Source organism: Branchiostoma belcheri, unplaced genomic scaffold, assembly GCF_001625305.1.
Source record: "Branchiostoma belcheri isolate BF01 breed outbred unplaced genomic scaffold, Haploidv18h27 scaffold230, whole genome shotgun sequence".
Classification (NCBI taxonomy): domain Eukaryota; kingdom Metazoa; phylum Chordata; class Leptocardii; order Amphioxiformes; family Branchiostomatidae; genus Branchiostoma; species Branchiostoma belcheri.
This window is the reverse complement of record NW_017803825.1, coordinates 68,241-92,584: the sequence shown is the minus strand read 5'-3', so window position 1 is coordinate 92,584 and position 24,344 is coordinate 68,241. Positions and strand designations below refer to the sequence as shown.

The window sequence follows — 24,344 nt, the reverse complement described above, 5'->3', positions numbered from 1 at the left end:
TGACACATCTTAGGCCTTGCATGGAAAGTATGACAATTTCAATTGTTGTTGAAGAGACAAATTGTTTTATTTGCATTGCTAGTACAGTTTCACATTATGTACTGAAATAACTAATAATGAAAGAAATACATAATCCCAAGTGATCCATCTTAAATGTAGTAATTGTTAAGTACTGGTGCATGATTAACAAATTTAATAACAATATTAGAAGAGACAATGGAAAAAAGTTTTCCATAATCCACTTATCAGAAAGTACAGAATTAATAAATTTACAAACAACCACGAAATTAGGAAATAATTTAGCGGCAGCTTATCCAGTCTGGAAAATGTAAATGACTAAGTAAGTGCTTCTTGATGAGTGTTGTTGTGTTGACATGTGTTTATGTCCAGTACATTGGAATGATAACGTAAAATGAAACGATTCAATACTATAGCTAGTAATTGCAAATTTAGTCCATTTGCACTATTAATTCTGTACATCTCTCTATAAGCTACATTATACTTACATACCAAAAATAATGAAAATACATATAAAAGATTTTGCCAGAACCTCCCCTGCAGTTCCAGAACAAGCTGCTAGGGTGACAAAACCGATACCACTTATTCCTGACAGGAAAAGGTATCTGTCACCTAAGACCATAGCTTGTTCGGGACAAAGATACAAAACAGAAGTTCTGCTGCAGTACCAAGGTTAGCCACCAGGAGTCTCATATTTGACCTTGGTCTTCCTGTGACCTATCAACGTACCAAATATCATCACAATCCATAAAGGCATTCTGAAGTTATGCTGACTACAAATGTGCGGAAACACAAACGCACACACAGACACAACAAAAACAATAGATCCAATATTTTTCATGGAGGTAATAAAAACAGACCTAGGCATCCTCTGATTGCCCCAAAAGCTATGATAGGAGCCATGAAGCTAACATACCAGACAGGCTTATAAATTCGAGTAAAGATTTTAAAACTTTTTCAAACCAATGTGTCCATAGATGGATAAACTGTAACAACTAGGAGACAATAGGATAAACTGTAAGACAAGGAGCTTTTACCTACTGTTTGGGCCAAAATATAAACATTTTTAGCATGAAAGTACATCTGAGTTGGTAAAATACATAATGGAACTGTTCTACAACTCAAGACACAAAAATAACACCAGAAATTATTGGCCGAATCACTCAGTACCGACTTCCAACGAACATTAACCCAGTGCTGACACCATATGTGGGTAAACGACACGTGTCCACAGCACTCGAATAAGAAAGCTGATGAAGACTGAGTGACTCTATAAAAAAAATTTCTGGTAAGTTATTTTTGTGTCTTGAGTTGAATAACAATTACTTATGAACATTTTTTTTGGTTGATTCAGAGCCTGAATCTTTTTTTTTTACAAATCAGAAAAAAATGAAGTGGGCGAATCCGAGAAACAATTTATCAAATTGGTGTGGCCTACAGAGGTGATATCAAAACATTTTAAACAAGCCGCTAGGGAGTCCAAAATCTAATCATTTCGAGGTCTCATCAAGACCTACCCACCTAACAAGTATCAAGTCAGACAATCCATCTCAAATTATCGTGTCCACACACAGACACACACACACACATACACGAATGCCTCTGAAAACATAACCTTCTTGGCGAAGGTAAAAATGAAAAAGGTGAACAAATCTTTGTTTGGACTCACAACAAAGTACAAAATAATACACTATAGACGTTTCTCTGTACTATTTGGGCCTTTTTATTAGGTAAGTAGACCATAAAAGGTAAAGAAATAACCCTGAATGAACCTTCTAGTAGATTAGCCAAAATTCATACACTTGTGCATTGAAAATAGCTGTATCATTCCAATATACTGAATTTAAACATAATTTGTAGCAATCAGTGAGTGCTTGTGTCTTGCTTTCCAAAAGATTATATGCAGTGTAGTATTACCATTGACCTTGTTTTTACAGTGTAAGGCCACACCAAGTAAATTTTATGGATGACGTCCTTTGGAGACCCTAAATCTAATGCGAGAGGGCGAAAGAAAAACAAGTAGGGCCCTAAAAAACAAGATGCCTAGATTAGAAATATACTACGAGACGACAAATGTTAGGACACAAATTGATTGAGGTGACACAGTGTAACAAGCAAGAAGTCTTTTATTCATCATTAAAACAGCAATAAATCAGGTGGAACCATGGACAGTGAAAACAGGCTGGTAATAGACACTTTCTTCTACGGGTTTCACCTCAATCTGACAACTTGCGGCACTGTCGTGACTCTTTGGTCATAGTTACAGGAAGCGGAATTTCTTGTTTTTTTTTCTAGGAACATGCCAAAATCAATGCGCGCGTGGACGTCATCCATAAAATTTACTTGGTGTGGCCTAATATTATAATTATGTCCAGACCTGATCCTCTTGACTTGGATCTAGACTAGGACCCCATCAAGCTAACCTGTACCCACCCCTAATGTAAACCTGGCTTATTCCAGCAGTATTTACAACTAAACACTAGTGCTGTTGCTGTGCAGCCTGCTGTTTGTGCACCTTACATAGTTCCACCATCATGGCAGACAGGTACGGGTTCCCTCCGTGTGCCTGGATCTGTTGCACTGCCTGTTCCTCCAGGTCTGACAACACGTCTTTGGTGTACTCAAAAGAACCTAACTTCTGTAAGTAGTCCACACAGTATTTCTTGACGTCCAAGTCGGTGGTCTTCTGGCGGAGGATACTGAGGATCTGTGTCGTGCCCTGCTCGTGGTGAACGCCGTGGATGATCGGGAACGAGAACTTCCCCTCCGTCAGGTCCTCGCAGTAGCTCTTGTTCTCGGTGTACTCTTTGGACATGAGGTTGGCGAAGTCGTCCCTTATTTGGAAGTACAGGCCGAGCGTGTCGGACAGCGGGACAAAGTCGCTCTTGTTGTCGCTGAACAGCTGCATGAGTTTCACCGCCAATCCGAACAGTCCGCCCGTCTTCTTCTTGACCATGACCTTGTATTCCTCCTCCGTGGGACACGTGGTGGTGTCTCTCCAGTAGATGTCCATCCCCTGTCCCTGGTGCAGTTCTAACAACTGTTCAGTGAAGATGCGGGTACATTCTGGGTGGTTTAACATCAGTACTGTCGCCAGTCCTTTAAAGTACACGTAGTTGGCACAGTTGATGGTGTGAGCTGTACCGTAGATGCTGTGAGCGACCGGGATGCCCCGCCTGAGTTTGGAGTTGTCTTCGATGTCATCGATGAGCAGACTGGCGTTGTGTAACATCTGCACCACGTTACTGATGGTCTGAAGCTTGTCCTGCGGAATCTGCAGCCAGTAGTTGAACGCTTCGATCAGCTGCAGCCGAATCTACAAACACGAAACAATCAAACATGGTGTCTGTTGTGATTACAAGTGAAGGTGAAACAGGCTGGGGTTGAGTTACATTATATTAATAAGGAAATTATTGGCATTTCAATGTTCACCTAGCTAGGTTCAAGGAGGTTCAAAGAAGTTGGATCCAGGTTATACTGTCTCTTTTATTCCCAAAATAATCCAGGATGTAAGGCTTAGGGAAAAATGTTATAAATACAATCTTGACCACTAAAGTCACTGAAATTTGTGGATGGTAACGTTACTGTAATCATTGTGTTTATCATCAGCTTGACCACTTGAAGGAAAAACAACTTGGATGGAAAAACAACAACAACATTTCGCATAGGCTATATGATAATAACGTTAATGCCCTGCCTTATCCTCGGTGTATATGGTGAGATAATCCCTGGTCAGGTGTGATAACCACCTCATAAACTACCTCGTTCGCTACGCTCACTTGGTGGTTTATTCGGTGGTTATCACACCTGGCCAGGGATTCCCTCACCATATACACCTCGGGGCGGGGTATTAACCCTTTATTAACGTTAACGAAGTTACATGTTCAGGAATGATCACTAGAGAATAGAGAAATGTCTAATAAAAGCTCCATTTTCGTCTACTTACCTTCACAATTCAAACACGAACTTATGTAAGACAAGTTACCTGTTTCCCGGGGACCTGACAGATGTACTCATAAGGCTCCATGAGGATCCGTTCTTCCACCTCCCCGCTCTGGGATAAAACTGCTTTTTCCTTCGCCATGACTGAAGCTTCTTGTTCTCAGGGCTGTGGTGGGTAGTTTACGACAGTAAGAATAAACCATTATATCATGGGGGATGGATAATTCCTGACAGGAGTATCATATAAATTAGAAATAATCTAGTGATCAACAAACCTATTTATATGATATAAACTATATTAGTTTAGCATAATGAAAGATCAGTTTATTCCATCAAAGCGAATTTTTCTTATGCATAGAAAACTTATCCTTAAGTGAACCCTCAGTTAAGTGGTATGTTCTGCCGCAAACCGTGCGCGTCCTGTAGCAAACCGGAAGTAAGTCTGTGTGTGTTTGTGTGCACGTGTTGGACCGGAATCTTCCGTTTTTTCCCCACCACAGAAAGTTATGATCCGTTTACAGCCAGCAGGCCCGGGCGGGGCGATGCCGGGGGGACCTAAGGTGGACCCGCAGGAGCAGAAGAAGGCCCTGCGGCAGGAGGTCTGGGCGAACGTCAAGGTTTTCGTCATCGTGGTGGCTGCACTACGAGCCGGTAAAATTAACGTTATATACATGTATCATCTTTCCAAGGACATTACACTATTGCAGATTTGCGTATGATGTCCTTGCTCCTATACTAAAAATAGTTAACGTTACCTTCGCCAAGAAGGTTACGTTTTCAGTAGCGTACATGTGTGTGTTTATTACGCTGTGTGTCTGTCTATTAAGTTCTATACTGTTCTATAAAGCCTTCCACAACCTAGTTGCCATACCCCTACACAACCTCACCACTAGGAATACCAACAGCACCAGGGGGCACCCACTACGGCTACAAATAGTATACTGCAAAACAGATATATACCGCAGCAGTTACATTCCACGCACTATATCTGATTGGAATCAACTACCTACTGAAATAGCTACATGTACATCACTTCCGAATTTCAAACTGGGGTTGGCCCGATATATGGGCCACCCCATACATGAGTAAATAGACATCATGCTAAGACGGCCATCACTTTTTTATTACTCCGTGAAGGAGGTCAGGACCTCCGGACGGAGTGTTGTAATCGGCTGATTTTTCATGTTCGCAGTCAAAACACTGGGTTCTCTTTGTGTAATCGGCACGCAATTTTATACGCCGTCTGCGGGCATGCCCGTGTTGATGCACGAATGTGTATTTTTGCCGTTGCTGCTTTCGCGGTCAATATAATATCGCAGACGCACCCCTACAATTACGAGGCGAATTGGAATGGTCCAGAAAAAGGCGTTGTTTGGAATAGCAGTGGGGGGGGTAAAAGTTCATGCAGATACGGGGTGGTTTTTATAAGTGGTTCCAGATGTCTTTGCCCATGGTTAAGAGATGCCAAGTTTTTTGGAAGATGTTCGCAGCCAAAACGCATTCTTCCGTACGTCGCATTTCTGTGTAATTTCGCATGTGGTGTGGCATTATGTCCGGGATGATGCACGTCTTTTTATTTTTACCGTAGCTGTTTTGATATTGAAGTAAATGCATATTTTAGAAACATCCCTACTTTTACAATCCTGTGGAATAGGCCGTAGGTTTAGGCAGTTGTCTGGTAGCAGAGGTACTCTAAGTAGATATCCTGGTTATCTGGCCGGCGGTAGTAACACTCGCGGTGCTGGCCTGTTCCAGGCGCGCTTAATTAGGTACAGGCACCGTACTAGACACGACCATGATAGTCCGATCTTTATGTGAATGCAATGATTGTGTGCAGTGTTTCCGTCAGGAGACGACCGAAGGCCCGACCGCGAGCGCCGAAGGGGGTCCGGGGCATGCTCCCCCGGGAAATTTTGAAATTTTAACCCTCTTAAACGCCATTTCCCGCACTCTGAGAGGCAAATAATTGTTAAAGTAAAGGTAACTTTAATGCGGCGGCAACTTCCGGATAAAGGCCGGCGGTCCTGATTCCTGTTCGCGGGGTAGGTTTGCGTCAAGAATTCCCGCGGACGAATACGGCTGAAATACGTGCACATCCATAATTTTGATCAAAAACATAATTGCTGGGATCTGACATGTTACTGGGTTCTCCTTAGCGGGAGTTCTTTATTGTTTTGATTGGTAAAACTCGGGGCAGTAAAAACACTAAAAAATAAGCGTGGCTACGCTACGAGAAACGCACGCGGTCCGTATACTTCCGGGGTAAGTGTACCTCAAACTAACGCTGAAAATGCAAAAAATACGCATAGAAATATATATTTACCCGAAAGATTCTTGAAACTATATATTTCTTCACTAGAATATCGATGTGTGGTTGTGGAAAATATCGTTTTAGCGCTTATATCCTAACAAAGAAAAGTTGTTTACACGCGCGTCGGCTCGCTCAATCTTACCGCTGGCGCTGCAGCGGCCGACGCAACAACCAATCAGAGACGCGAAATGTGGACATGTGACGCAGGATTTGCAGCTAGCTGAGGAGGCCGTGCGCGGTGCATGAGACCAGAGACATTGTACAAGAAGTGTATAATATCTCTGATGAGACACATTTTTGTGTCGTATTTCAAGAGATAAATGCCTGCAAATAAACTTTTCTTATGTTTGAAAATATATCTAACAAGTTTATCTTTGAATAGCCGAGTGAAAATCAAATATATATCGATGTCTGGTCCTTCGGTCCTACAAGAAACACGGTATCATTTTTTCGCGTCAAAGGACGGCTGGACGGCCGCCTGGCGGAAACACTGATTGTGTGTGTGTATTAAAATGAACTTCGAACTTGAAGCACAGTATCTTTACACGCCCTGGGAGCAGTAATGGATTTAGCTCTTTGTATGTTTTATGCTTGTGACGCGCCCTCATTGTATTAACCGTTGCCTAATTATAATGTCTGCACAGTAGGTCTGGCGTTGACGCTTGGGATTTTGTTGAAATATATAAAACTTCACGGAGGATTGTCACCTATGGCTTCTTGTTTTTTTTGCACCTTGTACAGAACTTTTTCACTTTATTTGTTATGAACACTTCCACCACCGGCCGTTCTTAGCCGTGCACCAAGACCTACCCCTGGACGGCTATACCCGCGAGGGTTTTGTACCAGTATTATTAAGATTAAGAAGAAGATTAATTGCTTCCTATTTAAAAAAAAAAGTGAAAATTTTGAGACATTTCCATAAGATGATTACAAATCGACATCCAGGTTAATACCAGATGTACAGTAACTTTACTGAAAATACATCAACAGGGGTGCCAGAGTATACAGTGCAATTTCACTAGTATACAGTGCAATTTTACTAATGACGTTGATTATGGGCCCGGCTTTCCAGGGACGCTGCTGACGGAGCGTATTCACATCTTTCTGTGTTTTTCGAGCGAATTTGGACCTTTCTCATAGATAGACCTTTAGTCAAATTACTACATACTTCACACAGGACGTTACTACACAGGGATCATTTCGAATTCGCTCGAAAAAGACAGAAATATGTGAGTCAGCAGAGTCCAAAGCCGGGTCCAAGTCACGTGATACAACGTCATTAGTAAAATTGCACTGTATTCCGTAAAATTGCACTGTATACTAATACAATTGCACTGTATTCCATAAAGTTGCACTGTATACTAATACAATTGCACTGTATTCCATAAAGTTGCACTGTATGCTCTGGCACCCCTGATCAAACATTAATCCCTCCACCTGTACTTGTATTTTTCAGCTCCTTACGTTCTGGACAAGATGGGAGTTCTAGACTCATGAGGCCTGGGTCAGCTGGAGTTGGGATTTTTGGCGACACCACAGGAGTGGAGAATTGGACTGTGCAGTTGCAGAAGTGAACACAACACCTGCTGGAGTCAATTAACATTTCTTAGTGTATCCAGACAAGCTGATTTGTCTTGGTAGTCTTTCATAGTCGAAGATGACTGAATTGAGTTGCAGCAGTATCATCACACACATTGTACTACTACTACTGATTCTTGGGTGCTGCTATGTAACAAACTCCATACACCATTCATTCAAGAAAAATTAGAAAAGGAGTGACAAAGTTTACCTCCTTAAATAGGCTTTACTATACATGTATAACACCTAAATAGTGGAAGTCTGTGAAATACTTTTCAGACATCAGTTTGGGACATATTGTGCTCATTCAAGGAAATCATTCTTTACATTGTTCATTCCCTGCCATATACCATTACAACTGTATTTGAGTTTGATTAAACTGTAAAAAAATGGAACCACAGTGACTCCGATTTGCAGTCTCCTTTTGAGATAGACAGACAGGAGACAGATCATACAAAGGTGTGGTATTATAATTTTAGTCCTCCGGTGTGATGATGCCATATCACCATACAAGCCTTACCCTAAATAGACTCTTTTTACACAACCAAATTTTATATTCTGTATCTATATAGTTGGTATAACCACCCTTCGGCATAACACACCAGCTTCGTAGGCACGTGGTGGCAGCTGGCTACATTATACCGAAGGACTGGTTACACCTAACCCTTGAACATCTAACTCTGAACAGCTTTCTAATGACAATGCCCCTACTGTACTTGGTGACAGTGAGTTCCACTCTGCAATGGTTCTATGAAAGAATGAATTTTTGAACTGTTGTGTGCGGACCCCATTCCTCGGTTGATAACTCTGGTACTTGAAGACATGGCTATTTCTCGTTCTCTTCTGGGCTGGTATTAGGTACTTAGTAGTTGGTACGTCCACCAGTTTATTAGTCATTTTGTGCATCATTCACTGTGGCGGTTTGGTGACAGCCGAATAAACATTGCCTGAATAAAACACTTGGTTGTGAAAAAGAGTATTTATTCAGTGTCTTACCAACCTGGTGAAACTATTCACAAAATCATTACGGTTACAATGTTAGAAATATTCACATCCACAGACTCAAAACATCACCATAGACCAGACATCTTACACAGCACAGTTTATTGTACATAACAAACACCAAAGTCCACAAATCTGCTTTATCTCTGAGCTTCAGATGGCCTTTTCCTTCGCAGGGTCTCCTGCTCTCAACCACTTCAAAACTCAGACTCAAATCAGCCATGACTTAAAACATTTCGTGTTTAATTTGAAACCTAGAACAAGGCTGACGCAGTCCCCCTGTGGGTCTGCTTTGTCAGAAGTTGTGGTTTGGGTGTTTTCGGAGTTTGAAGAAGTTGATTGAATGATGCGTCCTCACAAGGATACAAGAGTGAACAAACAAGGAACAAGTCTGGGAATAAATACCATCATCATGTTGACTTGTGTAAGTTCCTGGCAATCTATACCATCCTTATACTACACAAATGGCACTGTTACACTTTCTTAAGGACTGGATTTTCATACAACGTAAAATTGGACCCATTTTCACCTTTTGTAATGTTCAGACTGGTAAAACTTTAGGACTGACTGACTGACTCTTTTCAGAAGCATTTTTTTTTCTTATTCCTACAACCTTAAAAAGTGAAACATCTACACTGTTCACAAACTTAAAGTAAAATTATCTGGAGTAGTTTGAAGGTATTCTTCAGTGTCTACAGCCCTGGACTTAAGCCTTTTTCTTCTTGGGTCGACCGCGCCCATCCGGGGTGCCGTCTGCCTTGCGTTTTTGTGTACCCTGTAATAAAAATTGAGCAGAAATAGTTAGTTGTACATCTCTGACAATCTGGGTAGGGACTCACAAGAAATTAGCATTTTTATGAACAACTTTGCTATGAAATGGCATAAAAATGTACATTGGGAATATTAGCATTTCAATAACAACGTTAGGCCGTACAAGCTCAATTTCTCAGTCATCATGATTGAAACAAACTTCTAGTGACCATATTGTATGTACACATCTGATATTTGATTGTATTTTACTGACTTTTTTTTGTGTCATAAACGTTTTGAAACATTCAGTTGGCACAGCTGAACAGCAGCCAATCTAGCTGAACACAATAGTGTTCAGTAGAACACATGTACTTGGTTCTATGTGTTAGATGTGCCCACCTTGGGTGTTCCCGCTCGTGGTCCCCTCTTCCTCTTCTCCTGTCGTTCCTTCTCCTCCAGCTCGGCGTTCTCTCGCTCGATCAGGGTGATGAGGGTGTTACATCTTCTCTGGAGCTCCTACAAACAAAATCCACTTCACTGTCAGTCTACACTCCCTACAATCTTGCAAAAAGGAGTAACAGCAGTGAACCTTAATCCAACACTTTTATGTACAGGCAAGATTGAATGACAAATCCACAACCAGACATTTGGTATTTTCGTTAATCATTGAGTGCATCTTGTAGCCTGTTTTTAACATCATACCTACATGTACGTGTGTGTCACTCTCCCAACCATTGAGATATCGGGTGAAAATTGTGTCTTAAACATTGCTCCCGCTATAGCTTCATTCTTAAAGTTATAATTTTCATTTTTGCAAGATTTATGAAGGCCCCCCCTATGCTGGTTGAAAAACAGCAAATCACAGCATAGGGGGCCCCTATGCTCAAAAAAGCCTGGCAAGAACACTGTATACATGTGTATGATTGCCCCATTGACCCACCATGGCAGTTCTTGACTTGAGGAACCAGTCGAAGCGGAACTGCGGAGCCTGTCTGCAGGCGTAGCGCAGCTCCTCGTACACGTTCTCCTTGTCGAAGCCCAGCTTGTGCAGCATGCACACCAGGAAGCGGTCCTCCTCCTCCGTGTAGTTCTTCCCTTTGTTGGTACCGTACGCGATCCGCAGCTGGTGGAACGGGGCCTTGTAACGCGCCATCTGGGAGGAAACAGTCATACGTACACATGAACAACCTCACCATAGAATGTCTACAACATTTTCATTGTATTGATTTTCATCATCATCATGTTGGGCAGCTTGCCCAGACTCGGTCTTTCGCTGGCGCCCACCCTCATGTTAGGAGGATACAGGGCTTGAAATACTGGAGCTGTGCACCCATATTTTTCTGTGGGTGCACCAGTGCACCCAAAATTTGTTGTAGGTTTAAGCATGTCAAGATCTGTAGCAGTCTACAGCATATTCTTAACATCTAAGTGTCAGAAAAATAATAAAATTATTCTTGAACCCGTACTACATTTTCTTAGTAATTAAACATAATTATTTTTTGCTGATATTCTATAGCTACTTATTTTGTTTTATATGGTGCACCCTAGTAATTGCATTTTTGTCATTAAGAAGGAGGTAAGTAGAAGGCGGCAGGCTGACCTTGGCATCCAGGGCCTTCTTGATGCTGATCCTGCGCTGGATCTTGGCCTCTCCTCGCTCGATCTGCGCCATGATGCGCTCGATGTCCTGTAGCTCATTGCAGCGCTCCCAGAACACAGCAGAGTATTCAATAACCTGTAACACAACAGGACAGTACATGTCAGCTGATTTATGTACACTTTAACAAGAAGTAGTCTTGGATATATAGGTGTATATGATGTTATAAGGCCTTGTTTGACCTATCGCAGAGTGGAACTCGGTGTCACCAAGTACAGTAGACAGCTTTAAACAATGTCCAGAGTTAGATGTTCAAGGGTTAGGTGTAACACATTGTTCGGTGTGATGTAGCCAGCTGCCGCCGCACCGCGTACCTGCAAAGCTGGTACCTGCGAAGCTGGTACGAGGCCATATCTGGTAGGACGACCAGGTCCAGCAAACAGCTACAAACTCTCAGATCCAGAACTGTTCGATTTACAAAGAGCTACTTACCTACTATATGACAAAGTTCTTGAACATACTGTATGTTATACTGGCCGAGCTGTTTTATTGTACTGTTGATATTGTATTTCATATGTATATGTAGTCTAAGTCTGCATTAATAATGTTTTTCAAGATTTTAAATTGTAAGAAGTCCACAATTCAACCATTTAGGCTGCCACAGACTTTTAACCTGTATGTTTCTTCCATCTTCTTCTATCCAATTTTAACGCCATTTTTCCCCGAAACGGGGGTTAGACGTGCTTGCATCAAATGCAAGTCTTTTTTTTTGGAGCAAGATTCTTACAGTTGGATGCCCTTCTTAATGCCAACCCAAACCCTAGTAGGACCCAGGATCCCTCTAACTGAGGGGAGAAATACGTGTTAAGTGCCTTTCCCAAGGGCAGAAGGTCTGGGTGCATGTCCAGACATGTCTGGGTCCAGCCCTGGGGATTGAACCTGGGTCTTCTCGCTTGACAGTCGGATGCTCTATCCACTACACCACACAGACAGATGTTTATGTGAATAATAATAAACCAGTCATCACCTCTTCAGGAGTCTTCCCCTCCACCTCCTTAGAGATGTTCTCGATGTCGTCACGACCCCACTTCTCATTGGCCTTGATGAACTGGTTAAAGTCTCGCTTGGACCAGTTGGTGAAACCCTGGGGTAGCAGATGAGAGGGGAGAATATGTCACACACTAAAGTGCTGACAAAATGAACAGTTATCTTCAACCAGTCTAGTTCAAGTAAACTCAATAAACACTGGAGCTATTGAAAATTAGTATAATGAAATGACACTGCTCCAGAACAAATCTCTTTACTAAACAAGTCAAATATCTCCATAGTTATTACGAAAATTCTTAAAACATAATCACTTATATATTTTAATGTTGCATACTGTAATTATTTAACGTTTTAGCTGTTTTTCAAGATTTTTAAAGTGATTTCTTTAAATATATGAATGTATCTTAACTGAACATGCTGTGTATACATGTAGTAGCTACTACTAGTATTATTTAATAATTATTTAGTAACCCAGACTTTTGATTGCTACAGGCTAATGAAGTTGTGTAGACATTAGGCCAGACTCAGTCCCAGCTGTCCTGACCTGTTGAAGCAGCTTCTCCTTCTCCTCTATCTCATCATCAGACAGAGGCTCTCCCTCGTCTATCTTCTTCTGCTCCTCCTCCTGCTGTCGTTTGGCCTCGGCAGGGGACAGGTCGATGTTCCGCGGAACCTAACAGAACAGACGGTTTATTAGCATCTCCAGTAGTGTAGGAAAGAAAGAAAAAAGAAAGGTCTCCCGTGCCCTTATGCAGAGCGTAGGGTGGTGCCCATCTCCATTTCTGTAGCCCTTGGGCGACACACAGTTGTGCAAGGCAGTACAGCAGGGGGCTAGTCTGCTGGTAGTGCTGTGTGTTTGACCTTCCCACACTCTTTCTCATATGTGCTGAGTGCAAAGCAGAGAAAGAAGTGTGTACCCATTTTTTAAGTCTTTGGTATGACCTGGCCGGGGTTTGAACTCACGACCTCACGGTTACAAAGCGAGCACTCTACCAATTTGATTTTGAAATTGAGCTATTGCACCGGTGGTCATTAGTGTAAATTTCACATTATTCTTCCTGGAGTCCGTAGTGAATATCAATAGTGAAGTCGTGTTAAGTGCCTTTCCCAAAGGCAGAACATTGGGGCATGTTGCTGGATTCGAACCCAGGACCTATGGGTTCTGGGCCAAACACTCAATCATTACACCACACGATCTCACCAATACATATACACCATCAAGCCTTTGTTTCTCATACCCTGCTTTAAGCTCAATAATTTAGTTTTGAACAGTAAGTACAAGCTGTGTGAAGTCACACTGGGGTGGATCTCATTTTGAGAAGTGTGGCGGTTTTTCTTTAACATGCCGGAGGTGTGTCTGCTGACAAGGATATAAGACATCCCTTTTCATAACAAAACAGCTGAATTCTGTACTACATGTACATGTACACTTAGTTTGCAATTATAGCAGGAAAGTGCTGTACTGCATGACAAGATAAGTAGGAGGCATTTAAAGTTAAAACTTTTGGTCCAATACACACAAAAAAATTCTCTCACCTAGAGCTTTTGACCAGTCACTCTGGTCTTCCTCAGTTCTTTGAAGTGTGACGTCAACACTTAGTCAAAGGTAGACGATGTCGGCTATTTCTTGAGAGGTGTGAAGGAAGCCATATACATCAGGGCCCATCACCCTACATTGAACCACGACGGGGGCCGACATCGTCTACCAGATACCTTTGACCCAGTGTTGACGTCACACTTCAAAGAAGCCACGTGACAAGCCTCACTGGGTCAGTCTACTGAGGAAGACCAGAGTGACTGGTCAAAAGCTTTAGGTGAGAGAATTTTTTGTGTTGGAACAAAAGTTTTAACTTTAAACATATAACTACCAACACATGAACTTTCATGATAGTATGAGTAGAAGGTGTGTACCTTGTATCCAATGCTCTTCCTGTAGGCGTAGATCTCCTTCTCCAGCAGTTCAAACAGACGTGGGGGGTAGAACTGGAAGTCCTGGATGTTGGGCTGTTTGGGTGGGCGGGGTGCCTGGGGAGGGGGGGGGGTATGTGTATTAACATCCAACTATTGGAAATGTATTGGAAGAATATAGAACTTTAAAGGCATCCAATGCAATTTCAGGGCAGAAAAACAAAACATATTCTGGATGAGGAAATCTGTCTTATACTGACATTGACTGTCATTTCTTAGCCCAGTTCCATCATCATTTTATAATTGATGTTGGGAATAGACCAAAAATAAGCTACATGAAAAGTCCCTTTAATTAACCAACGATAAATATCTAGAACCAGCCTATGATATGAAACAAAGAATGACTGTTTTCTACCAAAGAATGTCAAATTTCTACCTTGGGGGCCTTAGGTTCATTTTCCTCTGCAGGCTTACCTTGGGGGCCTTAGGTTCGCTGACTCTCAGGGCCTCCCGGAAATATGCGTCCACCGCGTAGTTAGCCTTACGTTCTCGCTTGGGCGGCTCGATCCAGTGGGTGATGCCTTGGAACTACAGCAACACAGATTTTCATGTAACCATAATTATAGAACTAAAGGGAAACTACAGAAGTAACATTTGCAAAGCAAATGCATAATGTTTACCTTGGGACATGGTCTGCTCTGTTAATTTTTACTCAAACACATTCACATACATTGTACATGTACTATGAGTATATGGTGACAGGAGCAGAGCAGACCATGAAATTGCAACATTATGTAACCCAACACCAGTCACCATGGTGACAGACGTCAACAAATCATTTCATTGGCCAGGTCAGAGGTTAGTGTTTTGAACAGAAGAGGAGGAAGAAACTGAGCAAAAGCAATATGTTTTCCTTCGGTAAACATAAAAAACAAGGAAAGCCTGGAAAGATAGGACTACTACATCTACTTGAGAATAGACTCAGTCTACTACAGAGACAAACATTATGCTGTATGGGTCAAGATATTCAAACACTTCCAGCCCATAATTAATCATATTTTGCACTTAATGACACAAACATATATGTCACTGAAATGTTATGCAAAATATTTTCCTGCACTAGAATATAGCTATGTCACATTGTACACATACATTGTATGATACCGATACCATTTATTTAATGTAATGACAATCTCCAAACCTACTACACTACTGTTCAGTAACATGTTGACAGAGCTTACTTCCTGTACCACACATGTAATGTGTATAGCACTTCAGCAGAACATCTTGTTTAAGGTTGCATTTATGTATTTAAGAATGACATCCCGTCTATAGTTTTTAAATGTTGCGCCAGAAAATATATTGTTTGCAACGGGTAAAATTCTAATGCAACGTTGACTAAACATCCAATGACAACTCTTGAAAAATCCTTGTTCAGTGTGTGTGTGCTAGACTTCTTTCACAAAATACCTGCTTTTCCTTGTAGTTTTCCCCTTCAAAGTTGTAGATGCTGGGCATGGGAGCGTCCAGGGTGAAGTTGCGTAGGGCACTCTCCCCTAGGCCCTCCAGCTTCTTACGCAGTTCTTCTGTCTGTTTGTGCAAACAGAAATGTAGAGGTGAACACCTATAACACATTACTGTCTTGACCTGTCATGTACTTGGACCACTTCTGGTGGGTGTAGTTCTTGTTCTGCTTCTAGACCACACTAAGACTTGTTTCAACACAATTTATACAACTTATTAGATATATTTGTTTGTTTGTAATTATGCTTAACCTTCTATTTCGAGTACCTAGTATTCTGTGTATTCTTATACTTGTTGTCATTGACTATGTAAATTCTGATGTTGTAGACATGTTTTTGTATGGGGGAGGGCAACTTGTAAAGGTGCGTATGCACCTGTTTTGCCCTCCCTTTCACTGTGAAAAATCAAAATAAACAAATAAACAATATCAAACACAATCTTGTACAGTAGCAGTGTTCTAGCTTGCATAGATGAGTACACACTGTGATTTGGTGCTGTTTATTCACATTGATTGGCAGCCAATATGCATTGCTTGGCTGAATTGCACAAGTGATTTCATGATGATGTATGTGTCTATTGTGTATATTTGTATATGATGTCGCAATATCAGCTATCAGCTGCCTGGCGGCAACATTGTCTTGCCATGTTGCAATTTCAAATAAACAAATTTAGTGCTGTGGTTTAGATCTCTACACTATCTTTCCCACACCATAGGGGTGTTTTAAATACATTACAGACTTTCCAGGGTCAGCTTGAGTATTGTATTAATTTTGTAGGACACTAGGAATTCAACATGAAACAATCTACAGGGTTCTGTTTTCTTTGACCAAGACATAAGGCCACCTAGTTGAAAGTTCTGTCCTGTTTTCTTTGAGTAATCATTCTGTCAAGTTGATTATTGTTTCTATTGTTATTGAGGAAGTTCAGAAGAACATGTTTATTTGCCAAATTGTTCAGGTGCAGGTGCAGGTCTGGACTTGTACCTAAACCTATGTACCAGTACCTGTACCTGTACAGTACCTGTACCAGTACCAGTACCTGTACCAGTACCAGTACCAGTACCAGTACCTGTACCAGTACCAGTACCTGTACCAGTACCAGTACCTGCACCTATACCAGTACCAGTACCAGTACCTATATCAGTACCAGAGTACCAGTACCAGTACCTATACCAGTACCAGTACCTATACCAGTACCAGTACCAGTACCTGCTGTTATGTTTAGGTCTGCAGTCCTAGTATGTCCCCATGAAGACTTACCCGTTTCTCGCCCTCGGCCATGATGGCGTCTATGTCAGCGTCCGTCACCTCGCCTTCCTTGGAAGCGAAGACGTGATCGGCGCCGTGACGGATCATCTGTAACATCTCGTCCTTCCCCAACTTCACCTGAGCGTCCGCTAGCCGGCCTAGTGTTCCACAAAATCACACATGTTCAACACAGCCGCAATGATATTTAAACTTAAAGTGCTCATGACACCAAAATATAACCTTATCTGGTTGTACATTTGTAGTTGGCATAACTAGTATTACCTGGCTAACAGACACATTTACAATAAATATGCACGGTTCTCCTGTTACATTCAAAATTCTAATGCCCTGCCTTTGAAAAGTTAGCACAAGCCAGTACTGGCAGACGATTTGAATCTCTTACTACATTAATTTTTGCATATCTGTATTTTTTCCTGAGCTGATGTCACCCAGTGATGTCAGCTGAGGAAAAAGCACAGAAATGCAATAATAAAACACAGAGATGCAAATAGAGATGCCCGAAGTGGGCAATTGGGAAGCTTGCTGGAGAATCTCCAAAAACCCACTTCTAGAAGGCCGTACAAGCTCAGTTTCTCAGTCATCATGATTGGAACAAACTTCCAGTGACTATATTGTATGTACACTTCTGATATTTGTATGTATTTTACAGACTTTTTTTGGAGTCATCTGGTCTTTAAGGACATCCAATGTAATTTCAGGGCAGCAATACAAAACATATTCTAGATGAAGAAATATGACTGACAGACATTCAATGCCATTTCTTAGAATTCATTTTTGTCATCATTTTATAGATAAACTTCTGGAAGATGTACCTTGTTGGATGACGATCGTGTCCAGTTTCAGCTTGGTTTCTGCCCGTTCCACGATGCGGTCCTCCACTGTGTTGTCTGCGATCATACGGAACACGCGGACCTGTTTCTTCTGACCAATACGATGGGCTCGGTCCTAGAGAGAAGACATATAAAAATACTGCAGTGTCAGTGACATGCAGACAAACTGAATGAACTGTTGTGACAGCATGACTTGAGCGAGCATAACCTTCAGTACATTCAGAACTAGAGTTCCACAATCTCATACCTTCACCAAATGATGTTAGCCTTTCTGACTCAGAGATTATATATTAATCCCCCTGATTATGCAAATCAGGATCCTAAATTGCATGAATTATATCTGTTGATCATATTCTACACCAAAAGAGTCTTATCTTAACAAAGAATGCCATTATAGCATTTCCCCATAAGTTATGAAATGAGGTCCTTATTTGAATAAGTTACGCTTAATTATGTTCACTTAACTTTCAAATACCCAAAGTACCCGCAGTTACCACTTTGGAATTATAACATTTTCTCATTAATTATGCAAATCAAGTCTTCATTTGCACAATTGATATCTGCCTGATAACACGTCATTAACATTTCCTGATTATATTCAATTGTGATTTATTGTGATTTATTTTTATTTATTTCAAACACCAAAAAGCAAACCTTGCAGCAGGGATGAGAATCCCTGAATTGAAAGAGTTTGCGTACAGAAAAAAAAAAAAATTATTACAAGTAACATGCACATGTGCGTTAATGCACCTAATGAGGATGAATTGACCAATGAGGATGGACGTACCATGGCCTGTAGGTCGACCTGTGGGTTCCAGTCGCTGTCGTACAGCAGCACCACGTCTGCCGTGGCCAGGTTGATGCCCAGTCCGCCCGCACGCGTGCTCAGCATGAAGATGAACTTGTCGCTGCCCGGACGGTTGTAGTCGTTGATTTGTGCCTGTCAGGAGACATAATTATGTTAGACTTGGAAGTGACCAGCAGAGGAATCAATTCAATTTAATTAACCAGTAATTACAGCTCAGGCCATTTTGGCCTGCTTTTCAGGTAATCCTGGATACATATAAAAATACACACATCAACTGGATCAAGTCCTGTTCCTAATGATCTATTTAAAAGTCCTGAGACTAAGGAGCTGTCATTGCTGTAGTGGAAGAGTGTTCCAGAGAGGTAAGGTCCATAATACTGTAGACTGTTCCGGTATGCAGTGACTCTTGCTGAAGAGTAGGTGAGGATCGTAGTCCCTAAGACGCTTTAACTCTGACCGAGTGGTCCGTACACTTAATGTTGGAGGATTCTCCCACTTAAACAAAGATTGCCATGTACACCGGCGCACTTCCACGAATTGCCTTACAGACATTAACAAGAGTTGTGATTTCTGTCCGTTTACGCACAGAATCTATCCCTGCCTACCTTCTAATAAGTTTTAAATATCCTTGGTGCTGTTATTTTTGTCTGGATCACTCAAGTAAAATAAGCTCTATTGTATCCAGTGTTCTAACCAGCATTCGTCTTCTAGTGATTTGAGGGAATTATGATTCTCATGACAAAAATTTTGCCTAATCAGTCATCTTTGAAAATCAGTGCTAAACTACGCTAAGTCTACCAGCAAATTTTGCCCCTCAAAATGCAGGAAAAAGCTTTTCAGAAGGTTAACTTAAGCGTTAGAATTTGCATGCATCCAGACCTTCCATATTATATTAATATTGTCCTGCCCTTGGTGTTTGACATGATACATCATATTTCTATTATTATTACGTCTAACAAAATTTAGACTCACACACACACTGTATGGTTCATACTCTAGACCTGCAACTCATTTTTGGCGACACCCCAGGAGCGGAGGCAATAGACCACTATTTTTACACAGGGTACACCCTGCTTTATCACAGACCTGTCTCTCCTCGTGTGGAGTCTGTCCGTCCAGGCGACAGTAGCTCCAGCCCTTCCAGATGCAGTAGTCCTCCAGGATGTCCAACATTCGTGTCATCTGGCTGAAGATCAGCACACGCGAGCCTGGGGTTACATAAACAACAGTCAATAAAACAGCTTTTTTACAGTAGAAGTTTATCTAAGGCCACACCAATTTAATTTGTTGTTTCCCAGATTCACCCTATCCATTTTTTTCTGATTTGCAAAATATCAACTGCAAAATGCTCAATGAGACATATTTTGGCCCCAACGGTTGAAGAAAGTCATTTCTTCCTAGTTGTTCAAGTTTTTCAATGTAACAATGCAATTTTATTTCATTAAAAGTTCAAAATCTATTGTTTTAATTATAAAACAGCCTGGTATATTCACTTCATGGCTCATATTGTAACATTTCTGGCTATCATGGGGTGCCTTGGCCTGTTTTCTTTTATTTTGCCCTGTCGCTCCATATTTTTTCTGAAAAGATCCGAGAAACAACAGATTTAATTGGTGTGGCCTAACAGTATAATACTTTGGACATGTCACACAAGCAGGTAACATCACCACCCACATATTACATGGGACTATCAACTGTAGGAAGAGCTGTGGGAGACCAAGAAAGAGGTGGGGTGACGATGTCCGTGACTGGATGGGCATGCCACTGGCAGAGTGTTCTCATACAGGCTTTTAGAATCGTTTTATTTGAGCTTTTTGGCTGTGTTATAGAAGATGTACTATACTATAGCAGTATGTTACCATATTTAGGCATAAGTCATCAGAATGGCATGCAGAGCAAGCAACCAATAGGCATGCAGCTTTCCTCTATTCTTCTTGCTGATTGGCTGTTGGGATTTTATTGGGTTAACTCAATTAACACCTGTACAAAGCCATGCCATATTGACAGTATATATACATATTGACTAATGATAAGCAGTAAGTATCCTACCCTCTGCCTGTAAGCGAGGTAACAGCTTGTCCAGGATGCACATCTTGCCGGAGTTCTGGACCAGGTGTGTGTCGGTGGTGTAGGGGGGACCGGGCTCAGCTCCGTCAAACAGGTACGGGTGGTTGGCACACTTGCGCAGCTGCATCAGGATGTTCAGCAGACGCATCTTGTCCGACTTTCCCGCGCCGTTCACCACGTCAATGTCCTTCATCAGAATCTTGGTGTACCTGTGTGGAGGTTTTTTTAGAAGGAAATGAGTGGAAAAAAAAGAAGATAATCAATTTTGTAGTACCAACTACTTCACTCACATTGTCAAGATTTCAGAGATTATATCTGTAAGGCAACACCAATTCAATTTGTTGTTTCTCGGATTCGCCCTGTCCATTTTTTTCTGATTTGCAAAAAAAAAAAGATTTTAGGTTCTGAATCAACTGCAAAATGCTCAGTGGAAGATATTTTGGCCCCAACGTTCTAAGAAAGTCCTTTTCTTCCTAGTTGTTAAAAAGTTTTCAATGTAACAATGCAATTTTGTTTCATTTAAAGTTCAAAATATATTGTTTTAATTATAAACCAGCCTGGTATGTTCACTTCATGGCTCATATTGTAACATTTCCGGCTATCATGGGGTGCCTTGGCCTGTTTTTTATTATTTCGCCCTGTCGCTTCATATTTTTCCAGAAAAAATCAGAGAGGCAACAAATTAAATTGGTATGGCCTTATGTAATTTTGTAGCACCAGATTTGACATTTTTATGGAAAGAAAACCATTATGATCTAAATGTGCTGTTACTTTGGGAGTTAGTGGAAAGGTGGATCCTGTCCTGTGCATCTTAGTATTCTTACATGTACAAAAATGTATGTCTACTATTCAATCTAACTTACTGCAGCAATTTTATAATTTTTTTTTCAGTCTCGTGTCAGCGCATGAATTTGTTCTACAACTTACTAAGTCCTGGCCTCGATTTCTACTTACTTTTGATAAGCTCACCCATGTGACTATCAAATCAAGTCCCACAGCTGTTTTTCTCGTAATGTTTACCAAAGGAAAACATATTGTTTTTACTCAGTTTCTTCTTCTTCTTTAAACAGTGACCTCTGACCTGACCAATGTTGCAATTTGGACTGCTCTGCTCCTGTCACCATATACTCCTAGTACATGTATGTGAGTGTGTTTGAGTAAGAATCAACAGAGCAGACCATGTCAGAAGGTAAACATTATGCACTTGCTTTGCAAATGTTACTTCTCTAGTTACATATGTAACCATGTTAGTCAGTCTGCAGCCTTGACTGTACAGCAGAAATGGTCCCAAATTCCTCATCTCAAGCCTGCCTGAAACGTCAGTATGATTATCATACTGTAGTTTCATACTTTTTAAACCTTCAACAAAGAGGTTTAAAAAGTCAACATTGTCCATACAAAAAACATTTTCTCACTGGAAATTTCTAACTGCTACTTGTCAATGTCAACAATGCAAAATTATAACTTTGACTCTCAATGTGTGATAGGCTTACTGAATGTACTTATGTGTTCTAGACCTGTGTGGGAATTCTACTTTAACGCCAGCGAAGCTATAACATCCATTGTTCTACCCTGGTGCAGAGGTACACAGGTCGGAGTTACCATTCTCTTTGCATTCTGGCGAGCCCCACGTAGATTTTTGTCTCCTTTTTAGGCTTGAGGCTGGCCTCCACATCTGACTTGAGACGTCGGAGGAGGAATGGTCGCAAAACCTGCGTGATGAGAGCGTGGGGGGAGGGGGGGCGGTGCAGAAACAATGTTAGGAAATCCGCTGCACCGTACATACCTGTGTGTTTGCGTGTATGTGTGTTTGTGTGCACAGCAAACCAGTCCAGGGCCCTGACAGATGGACCCACACTACACCTGCACAGTTCCTCTCTTGCCACTTTTAGGCGTCAGTTACCAGGTATAAAGCCACAAAGCCTGAACATAGCAGGGCTGGAAATACTGGGTGCATCATGTGCACCGAAATTTGGAGCTGTGCACCCAATTTTTTCCTGTGGATGCACCAGTTCATCCAAACAAATTTTATACATATTTTTGAACATATGAAATCTATAATAGTATATAGGATATTCTTGGCATCTAAGTGTCAGAGAAATAATAAAATCTTTGTTGTAGTACTTGTGTAAGATTTTGAAGTTGGCTCCCATTTCAGATTCAAGCTAAGAAGAGGAGCAGTAAGATCAATAATTAGGTGTTGTTTTATATGGTGCACCCAAATTTTTTTGTGCACCTAATTTTTTAGGTTGGGTGCACCAGTGCACCTATTCCCAAAAATGAATTTCGAGCCTTGCTGGTTGTGGGTTGCACACATTGCTGCTCAAAAAACATTGCCACAATCGGTCTCATGATTAGAGCTTGGTACAATCTTAGCTTGAAGCCGCAGCAGAAATGCAAGCGAGTTGGTAAGGACTAGAGACACCAGCAGTAGGGAAACTTGCTTCTGTAATACATTAGAAGCTGATACAGTGTAATTGTGGAGTCAAGCATAGGTAAAAAAAACAGGAACCAGTGTTAGAACAGTGCAATCAAAATAGTTAAGGAACAGCTGAGAATATAACATCCTAGTCCTTTCTTTACCATAATCATGCATGACTGTAATTATGCAAATCAAACTAGTCACAACGCACAAGTTAGTACTACAGTACAGTACAGTACTACATGTACATCCATTTTCTACTTGCCTACTAGCCTGGGAAAAGTTTAAGTACTGATTGGGCAAATGCATTTTTTTAATCCCCCCCATGTATAGCAGTGTTTTTTACCCCTTAAAAATATCATTGATGTTGGTCAAAATCAAATTTATTTGTCAGGAAATACCTTGGAAAATAAACTGGCAAATAACTTTGTTCCTTTTGACGCAAACAATTATTATAACAGCAAATGTTGTCTAGCATGAAATTGCCTAAAAGATTTAACATGTTTTTTTTTACTAAAAGAAAAATCCATTGCTGCAAGTAATTAGAATACACAGAAATATGTCCTGTATATTTTGGGCGAGTTAAAATTTGGTTTGGGCAAGTCGAAATGACCATGTACATGTACTACTGCCTGATGCCCAAGTGGACTTTTGAAAACGTGTCCTTGAGTCCTTGAATAAAACCTTAGTTTTTCTGTGACTAGTTTTTGGGAAGTTTTGTGAGTAGTAAGAAGCCTGACTCACCGTGTGCAGACGTGCCACCATGTCATCCTTATCCAGGCAAGCGTTGGTGTCAAACCAGGCATCAAAGTCCTGCAATCAAATTAATAATAAAATAATAAATGATTTTTATTGTCCAAACAGTACCCGTGCAGTCGCAGCCTTTATACGGCTAAATTGATGCAGGATATCACATGATAATCAATATAAATCATGACAATCAAATAATACACGTCGACACACATATTTGCTCCACAAATTTTTTGTGGAACTGTCGCAAGGGTCTGTGCGGCTGCCATTCGGCGCCACAAGGTGACCTCAATACGACTTTCCCCAGGTAAGGCCTAGGCATCCTCTTATAGCCCCAAATGGTACGATAGGAGTCAGGAAATCAACAAAAAAGGCTGGGTTGATAATTAAACAATGAATTTTGAACTTTTAATCAAACTGTTTCATTGATAGATGGAAAAACTGTAACAAATAGGATGAAAAGGACTTTCCTCAACTGTTGGGGGAAAAATATAAAAGCATATTTGAGTTGATTCAGAACCA

General features: G+C 41.1%; 2 protein-coding genes across 2 annotated transcripts in view; both read right to left on the bottom strand.

The window, feature by feature from the left end:
* Positions 1-2,154: 2,154 nt before the first annotated feature.
* Positions 2,155-4,139, bottom strand: LOC109470760 (geranylgeranyl pyrophosphate synthase-like). The gene is made up of 2 exons (XM_019769830.1): positions 4,004-4,139; positions 2,155-3,334 (listed from the first exon to the last, which is right to left on the bottom strand). The coding sequence occupies exons 1-2, from the start codon at positions 4,100-4,102 to the stop codon at positions 2,498-2,500; spliced, it is 936 nt and encodes a 311-aa protein (XP_019625389.1). The 5' UTR covers positions 4,103-4,139; the 3' UTR covers positions 2,155-2,497.
* A 4,797-nt stretch (positions 4,140-8,936) lies between these two features.
* The window catches only part of LOC109470758 (SWI/SNF-related matrix-associated actin-dependent regulator of chromatin subfamily A member 5-like), a 30,627-nt gene continuing 15,219 nt past the window's right edge, over positions 8,937-24,344 (bottom strand). Inside the window, exons 10-24 of the mRNA XM_019769828.1 lie at positions 22,253-22,362; positions 20,633-20,859; positions 19,670-19,791; positions 18,563-18,715; positions 17,758-17,890; positions 16,937-17,082; positions 15,624-15,743; positions 14,628-14,741; positions 14,157-14,270; positions 12,790-12,918; positions 12,226-12,342; positions 11,202-11,336; positions 10,542-10,754; positions 10,001-10,117; positions 8,937-9,626 (exon numbers count right to left, since the gene is read on the bottom strand). Coding sequence (XP_019625387.1) covers positions 9,558-9,626; positions 10,001-10,117; positions 10,542-10,754; positions 11,202-11,336; positions 12,226-12,342; positions 12,790-12,918; positions 14,157-14,270; positions 14,628-14,741; positions 15,624-15,743; positions 16,937-17,082; positions 17,758-17,890; positions 18,563-18,715; positions 19,670-19,791; positions 20,633-20,859; positions 22,253-22,362 — 2,019 coding nt within the window. The 3' untranslated portion in view covers positions 8,937-9,557. The remainder of the gene's footprint in view (positions 9,627-10,000; positions 10,118-10,541; positions 10,755-11,201; positions 11,337-12,225; positions 12,343-12,789; positions 12,919-14,156; positions 14,271-14,627; positions 14,742-15,623; positions 15,744-16,936; positions 17,083-17,757; positions 17,891-18,562; positions 18,716-19,669; positions 19,792-20,632; positions 20,860-22,252; positions 22,363-24,344) is intronic.